Here is an 8662-nt window from a genome sequence, read left to right as displayed (position 1 = left end):
TCCCCGCAACTTGCACTGAAATTTATGGGCAACGTTATACAACAATAAACAGTAATACTCAATCATCATTTTTTATTGTCATTTCACATGGTCACAGATTTCAAATGTACAGCACTGACCGTTTCCTTTTTTCCTGTTTTTGTAGTTTTAAATGTTAAGAGATATATGTAACTATTTCCAGTTACAGTTAGTTTTATCAAAATTTTTACAAAAGTTTTTAAAATAATCTGAGAGTAGAATGGTGTTCTAGACTTGATTTTCTTATGTTACAGGTGTGATTTAAATGTCTTTGCATCATACACCCATACAGTGTCTATGCCCTCCCCCGCAGTACTTTCAGGAATCCACGTAGGGAAGGGGAAGCGACAGGTCACCACCTTGGCTGTGCTAGGCAGCTCACTTGCCAATTTCAGCTCAAGCTTCTCCATCTGAAGAGAAAAGCAGCAAACAAACATAATTAGCATGATGATTTGAACTCCACAAGTTTCTGCATTTTGGTGAGACACAGAGGTACTCACCATCTGAGGGACTCCAAAAATGACAACATTGGAGTATTGAGCAAAGCTGACCTAATAAAGGAAAAAGGAAGTAACATGCTAAATGACTAACTTCATTACAGCAGATGTCTGTAAAACAAAGGTTTGTTTTCAGAAACCACTGACCTTCCACAAGTCTGAGATGTGAAATGAGGTGGAGCGGTAGACTCCCTCCCTCCAGGCCCTGTAGCGAGAGTACCACACCAACCAGGGGTTCAGCTCAAACCCTGACGCACGAAAACCATGTTTGGCTGCTGCAATCACCTGCAAGAAGCAAGGGGAAACAGTACAGCACACATACACACACACACACGTTTGTAAATCATGTTAGATTGGTTGCTACTGAAATTAAAATTTCACCCTTTAAGGCTGTTTGCAAAAACAGTTTCAATTTTTTTTAACCCTCTGGCCTTCATGCGTAGTAACCTTCAAGCCTAACACTGCACTAGCCCTGGATTTTTTTAAGCCTAGCCCAGCTGTCATAAGACCAGGACTATTTCAAAACTGTATAAAGAACAGACGATATCAGGACAACAGTTATGACCTGACCTGAAGCTTAGGACAGGATGGCAAAAGGTGTAAGACACGATCCAAAGCACAAAAGTAAACCAACAACATAACAGTTGTTCAGCCACATGACATCCCAGATACTCATAAACTAAACAGTCTGTAGGGCGGAACTGGTCCCCTGTTCTCCTGAACAGCTACGGGACACACCTGCTGGAGCTTGTAGATGATAAAGCCTTTTGCGATCACTAAGACATGATTGATCAGACATGATTTACGAGCTTTTTTTTTTCTTTCTTTTTTTAAGTTTGATTATATTTTGTTAATCTATAACTGCGCCTTGCATAAAATCATGGTTTCTCTAAAGGCTTTCAATACCTTTTTATTTTTCTTGCAACTATAATTTTATAGTTCTTGAGGGGGCTCAGAGGGCAGAACAGTACTTACTATCCTTCCATCTCCGCTGCCTATGTCCACCAGGGTTCCCGACCTTGCCCTTAACGCCTTGAGGACGTTTTCCACCTGAGTCGTGGTGGCCGGGACAAACGGGAGGCAGACTTTCCTCAGGGCAGGGGCTACAAACGGAGCAGCCACTGCGTACAGAGCAACCAGCGACCCTCCCACTAAACCTGTTACGACGAGCCCAATGCGGCTCCTGCCCTTTCTGTCCCTGTTATCCTCATTAGGCTGTCCCGAGTCCAGTAGGAGCTCCTCTTGTGACATGACGCTAGTTTAACACAACGTCTGCAATCGTTCGCTGAACTCCATGAATGACAGCGGGGACTGTGTTTCAGCTAGCAAGCTCTTACTTATTCGACCTCAAGTTTTCATAAATGAAATTAAATATTGTTCGAACAAATTGCAAGTCTACGTTGTCCTTAGTTACGAAAAAAGAGATTATCATAGTTCAAAGTCCTGCTATTTATATGTTATTGTAACATGTAAGCATTGTAATACACGACCTGTGCAAGGCTATAATCGGCCCGAGTGGATAACAAAGAGGAACTACAAACCGTTCCTCCCCGCTTTCATTCCCATTCAAGCTAGCTTTCATTATGTTTCGAGCGTGGTTAAAAATAAATAAATAAAAAATAACAAATAATAATAAACACCAATTTCCAATTGCAAACTTAAAAGTAACTAGATAATGAATGGTTACATTTCACTGTGGTTATACTTGTATAACTATGCATGTGACAAATATAGAACCTTGAACCTTGAATATATTTTGTGAGATATTTTATGAAAATCACTGATAAACTTTGTGTGAAATGCCAGAATTCTGTGAATAATGTTCTGGTGGATAAACTCTGACATTTTTTTTCAAATGTATATTTAATGTTTTTCATTTGTGATGAACTGACTTTCACACACACACACACACACACACACACACACACACACACACACACACACACACACACACACACACACACACACACACACACACACACAGATTAATATGCTGTGCCATGGTCAAATTCAAGCAGAGGGTAAATATTTAATTCAGTAAATAAACATGAAATAAATCAGCCACAATATGACCTGACATACATGTAAATCGGATGATAAATAACACTTATAATTGCATTTTTCTTGCTTTGGTGTTGTAGGCATGTTCATCCATATAGGAAACACTTCAAACATCAAAACAATTAATGAATTATATTATTTTAAATATGATTTGATCTATGTGACATATTCTAGCCTAGAGTGAAAACATTAAACAAACAAGGAACCTAAAAAGGAAAAAATGGAACTGTGATCCAGCAAAATAGGCCTACTCATCCTTGGAACCATCTCTCATGAATTACATTGACATAGCAGAGTACCATTCAAGATAGCTCCTAAACTCTTTGGTTTTTGGGAATTACTATTAAAAAGACTTTTGGATTGCATTCTTGGAAATTACTTGGAATGTCTGAGAAAAAGGAACTCTACTGACCATATTAGGTAAAAACCTATTTTTTTTTAAAAATTGGCCACCTCTATTTGCAATATTAATTTTTACTGCAATTTCATTTGGGACCTTTTGTTGTTCTTTTAATTAGAAGTCATTAGACAGTGTACGATGGACCGTGTGGTCAAGCCCTGATGGGCCATGGTGGATTGGATGATGGTACATGTGGTGCTGACTGGTGGTGGGACCATCATCCATCATTAAATCCTCCTCCTCCTCTGCCCTGTACCCTCCTGCAGCGTCCTGTGAGTAGCTGTGCTTCATCACCACAATGTTCCGTCGACTCGTCGGCGTGTTGTGATGAGAGAGTCGGGGCGACTGCTGGTTCACCATCACTGGCTGCAACTGGGGCACAAGAGCCCCCCCATCAGGTACAATGGTGGCGTCCCTCACGCTTAAGTTGCTGCGGCTACCGTGGACACTGCCCTGGTGAGAGCCACAGTGGTGGTCACGGATGCATTTGCTTTCGGAGCGTCTCAGCTTGTGGAACTTGTCAAAGTCCTCGGCCAGGGCAGGATCGGTCAGTTCACCAGAGGGGGCACGGCGCAGAGTACAGAGTTCATAGTGAGGAGGTTCAAAACCGGGGTGGAGGAGGGCAGGATCAAAATCATCTCTGTGGATCCAAAGAGGGAAAGAGAGTACATGCACAGACATCCAGACCTACAGTTCCAGAGTACAGACACAATAAATGTTTAGGAATGTGCAACAGAAACTTTGAATGTAGCTACACAGACAATGATAAATGTGTATAAATTCCCATTAATGTGAATAAATTGTAAGATAAAAGTAGAAAGAACAAAATGCCAGCACGTGGTTTTTCAACATGCCTGGCTGCTCATGTGCAATTTGAAACTAAAGGTCTGAAATTCAAGCATTTATACATATGCACATTTCTAAACTGCAGTCAAAAAGCAAAGAAATTGAAAACCAGACAAATCCTTTCACGGACATCATCATTATCATCATACTGTAATGATCGTAACATATCTATATATGTTTATTAGAACTTAATGAAACGTATTGCCTATAATCTGTGAAACGTATCTCTCATGAATGAAATCAAGTCACTTTGAGCCACAAACTGCTGTTACAATTGCTGTTACAAGGTAGGTGCTGCAATCTGTTATTTATCCAGGTAAAATTGTCACTGACAATAAAAATTACTTTTTCAACAGAGATATGGCCAAGATTGCAGCAGAAATTGCAACAAATGTAACATTAGAGTTCTATTAAAAGATATTAAGTTTCAATAAAGGACTGAATTGATTATAATGTAGCAGGCACGTGCAGATGGGGGGGGCTAGAGGGGCTTGAGCACCCGCCCCTTTCCTGATGGGTGCCCAAGGTGCCCTTTTGTTGAGGCAACTTTTTTAAAAAAATATATATATATATTTTTTTTTAATGTGTGTGTGCGTGCGGAGTCCTGTCTGTGCCCCTCAACAATAATATTTAACTATTAATCACAGTTTTGCTAAATAAAAGGATCTGGCTTGCATCAGTCACATGATCACATTTAACCAATGATCGCCCTTGACGGCAGAACGCGCTGGTTACGAGCCGGGAACGAGCTCACAAACAGCACGCGCATTTTTAGCAGTCCGGAGCTGTAGGAGAAACACAAATTAACTCAGAGACACAGACTGATGCGACAAAACCAGTAAGTAGGTGTACAGCGTACACTGTAGTGTATAGCACACAGGAGTATTAGCTTATTACCAGTGTTGGGACCAGTGTTGGGACCAGTGTTGGGACTAACGCGTTATTAAGTAACGCGTTACAGTAACTACGTTATTATTGTGGTAACGAGCACGGTAACTAGTTATTATGCCAAAACCAGGAACGCGTTACTCGTTACTGGGATTTAGATAGGGTCGTTACTCGTTACTTCGTGTGGTGGCTATCGCGGAGTTTCCACAGATTCAGTAACATTAGCAAGTGGTGGAGGCCAGCAGGTGGATGAAGGAAAAGGGACGCAGAAGGAAAAGAGACCCGAGGCGGCCGCTGGTCCAAGTGTGAACTGAACTTCAGGTAAGAAGTTATGACCTGCAGTCTCTCTGGGTCAGATATGAACCAAGTTTAGGTGGAGTTTATTTTCGTTATGCTGACTCTTTCCGTACTGCGTGCTAGCTAGCATGACGGAGTTTCTATACAGCTGGGTGGGTGCTATGAAGTTAATGATGTTGAACTTTATTTTGTTCATAAGTTATTAGAGTTGCCAACCGTCCCGTCTGGTATTCAGAGAAAATATTACGCGTTTCTTATTGAGGTGAAAAGGAACAGTTTGTCCCGTAATTCAGCTACAATGAAAAAGGCACAAAGCTGGAGTTACTCTGTGTCTTTACGCTGCACAGCTGCCTCTTCTTTCATTCTCCCCCTCCCTCTCCCGTTTCTACTTCAATCATGAAAACTGATCAATGATCAGCTGATCGTCTTTTCTCTCTTGTTTGTTTATCGCTCACTTTGCGCCGAAAGAGGAAACCAGCGGATGTCGTGCTAAACAACAGCAGCACGTTTAAGCTTGATCAGCTGTTGTTAGAATTTATTTAATATTAATTTCTAGTATCAGCTGATGTTTGCTGGAGCCACAACTGCAAAAAAGCTGCTGGTCATGATATGGTTTGTGTGGTATATTGCAATAAGCAGCAGCTATTACTACCTCCCACCAGTAGGTGGTACTGTGGTATTGTATGTGATTGAAAGCGAGCTGAGTAAAAAGACCTGACCTCCACCATAGCCTCGTCTCAGTCCTCTGTGCTTGATCTAAAGTTGGCTTTGACCGCAACCCACGTTAAACCAGCAGTTGGAACAACGCTGCATAAAGTTACAACAGTTTGGTTATCTGGTGAGAGGGAAACATGAAGATGAAACCAGGAGATGTCCTTACTGGATCATCAGAGCTGAACAGGTGATGGAAAAACAGGTTTACCTTTTAGGTGACATGAATGAGTTGAAGGGAAGTTATGAACTGTTTCTGAGAGACAAATAACACCAGGATCCTTTTTTAGGTAGCTGACAGCTGGTAACTGTGCAGGTGCGGATCTAGCAAAGTGTTGCCAGAGGGGCAGGTAGGGCATTAACAGGGAAAGGGGGGCACAAAGAAATACTTTTCTTTCTTATTCCCATTTAAAATGTCTAGCTTGTAAAAAATAATTATCTGAATCTTACAACAAACGATTGATAGATTGATGCATATATACCATCAAAACAGTGTACATCACTGTCACAACAGTGTTTATTTTCATTCAAAGGCTTTATGATTTTTCCTATAATGGTGGGCTGGTCTCTAGTCAAAATGCCCAGGACGATTTTTTTGTCCCAGTCCAGCCCTGTATGCAGCTCATCTGCAGTCTGGTGTTACCTACATCTTCCTATTCAGAAGGCAGAATTTCCGAGTTCTGAGTACAATCGAAAGCACTACGACTGCAGTTTTTGTGTTGGATGTAAAAAGCGCACATGACGCTGTGACGTAGGCTAGAATCATGGCAGCAGTCAATGACGGTCCAGGCGTGGGACTTCTTTTGTGGAAATATGCACATTATCTTTTTCTTTCTATTGGTAGGTGGCACAGTGCACTTGTGGCAAGTAAGCAAGCTAGAAGACTGGCAAAGTTATGGAAGAAACACATTAACAAGAGAATTCTGAGTAAAATCAAAGTTACTTTCCCTAGTAACTAGTTACTCTGAAAGTAACGAGTAACTTGAAGTAACTGAGTTACTTTTGATAGAAGTAACTAGTAATGTAACTAAGTTACTAATTTAAAGTAACTTACCCAACACTGCTTATTACGTACACGTTGGTAAGCTGTCTTGTTGCAACTGACAAACTGAAACAAACGAGCGTGCTGTGTGTGCAACAGCGCGACAAACATTACCTGTCCTTTTACTAACTGCACAAGTAGTGCTGGTCATAGCTGCTGGCTACCTGTGTCAGGCTGTCATGGGTCTGTAGCTCTGTCCACCGTTTTAGGGAACATATTTAGTTTTAAAGTATTTAGAAACATATTTAGTTTTAAAGCAAGTTACAGGGCTTTTCCTGCCTTTCTGGAGGGATTATATTTCACTAAAAAACGATCTAATATGCATGTCCACATAATTATGCATTATTATAATTATAATATATTAAAAACACACGCTGTATTTTAAAGAACATACATTAAGAAGCAAATTATATTAGATTTATATTTTAAATAAGACAAAATTTGAATTTTACAGCAGTAAAATTATTGTATCTCTACAGTTTAAAAATGTAATAATCTTTGCCCCTGCACAGAGTGGATAGTGAAACAAATGGAATCATCATAATGACATTATGACCGTGGCTCAGGGGGTTGGAAATCGCATCTGTAACCGGAAAGTCGCCGGTTTGATCCCTGGGCTCTCTGTCCTGGCCGTTGTGTCCTTGGGCAAGACACTTTACCCTACTTGCCTACTGGTGTTGGCCAGAGGGGCCGATGGCGTGATATGGCAGCCTCGCTTCTGTCAGTCTGCCCCAGGGCAGCTGTGGCTACAACTGTAGCTGCCTCCACCAGTGTGTGAATGTGAGAGTGAATGAATAGTGGGATTGTAAAGCGCTTTGGGTGTCTTGAAAAGCGCTATATAAATGCAATCCATTATTATTATTTCATATTTATTACTTCCCCCTCCTCATTGCTTTATTATTGTAGCTCTAGTAATAAAAAAAAAAAAAAAGATTCTGGATCAGCACCATGATGCCCATAGTATATACAGTATTCTGAAGAAGGTCTAAAATGTCACTGTGTGTGCGTGCATGTGTATGTTTTATTTAGATGGATTTTTAATATGAAAACATATTACTCATGATATAACATTGTCCAGACATGGCTGGTAAGGACATGAGGAGGAAACAGTAGGAGCTGTGTGAGGCTACTAAAGGCAGGGCTATAACATTTTTCTGTCATCATTTTATTATAGATTAAGTGCAAGAGTTGTTAGGTGTGGATGATTAGATTATAGTTTATTGTAATAGCAAGTTGTGCCTTGTTCTCAGATAGACAGCAAGTGGAGAGTGATATATGAAATGATGGGATGGAAGGAAGAAGAGAAGCAAAGAGTGAATCACAGGCAGAGCCTAAATTATTTCTCACAGTTTTTGTTGCCTTATGATTCCAAGCGCTGTCACCAATCTTTGCATTTTGTTATTATCTCATGACACTTGTTTAATCAGCTACCATCTCTCCTATGGACTTTTTAATGTCTACAGTCTCAGATCAACACAGCCCTGCCCTCCAGCACTATCCACAGCAACCCCTCAACAGCAACATTGTACCCATCAGGTAAAGCATCGGCTACGTTTGCTTTGCCTTGTTGCCCATATTAGATTCTTGATAAATGTGTGTTGTTGTTATTCAGCCTGGTTCAATGTGCCCCTTTTTAACTTTGAGCACCCGTCCCTTTAAACCTCTCTGCACAGCCCTGTAATGTAGGTACAATAACACAGAGTCATAGAGATAAAGCAGGTTATTTCTTCATTTTATAACCTCTGTGGGAATCCAGCTGACTACAGTTTATTTAAGAATATAGGCAAAGGTGTTATGTGTAGAAAACATATAGAAACATCAGAAATCACTTTCTGGCAGAACACAGGTTTGTGAATTTACACCTAGCACGTAAATTGAGTGTAACATTTGCAAATACATATG

General features: G+C 40.6%; 2 protein-coding genes across 2 annotated transcripts in view; both read right to left on the bottom strand.

Moving 5' to 3' along the window:
* Positions 1-55: 55 nt before the first annotated feature.
* Positions 56-2046, bottom strand: atpsckmt (fATP synthase c subunit lysine N-methyltransferase). The gene is made up of 4 exons (XM_040044883.1): positions 1491-2046; positions 663-800; positions 519-569; positions 56-428 (listed from the first exon to the last, which is right to left on the bottom strand). Exons 1-4 carry the CDS (start codon positions 1764-1766, stop codon positions 267-269), a joined length of 627 nt encoding a protein of 208 aa, XP_039900817.1. The 5' UTR covers positions 1767-2046; the 3' UTR covers positions 56-266.
* A 429-nt stretch (positions 2047-2475) lies between these two features.
* Positions 2476-8662, bottom strand: part of LOC120741819 (neuropilin and tolloid-like protein 1) — a 47625-nt gene continuing 41438 nt past the window's right edge. Inside the window, exon 10 of the mRNA XM_040044882.1 lies at positions 2476-3616. Coding sequence (XP_039900816.1) covers positions 3091-3616 — 526 coding nt within the window. The 3' untranslated portion in view covers positions 2476-3090. The remainder of the gene's footprint in view (positions 3617-8662) is intronic.

Source organism: Simochromis diagramma, unplaced genomic scaffold (assembly GCF_900408965.1).
Source record: "Simochromis diagramma unplaced genomic scaffold, fSimDia1.1 OVJJ01000663.1, whole genome shotgun sequence".
In the NCBI taxonomy this organism is placed as follows: domain Eukaryota; kingdom Metazoa; phylum Chordata; class Actinopteri; order Cichliformes; family Cichlidae; genus Simochromis; species Simochromis diagramma.
Note: the sequence above shows the minus strand (reverse complement) of the source record. Positions and strands in the feature narration are given on the sequence as shown.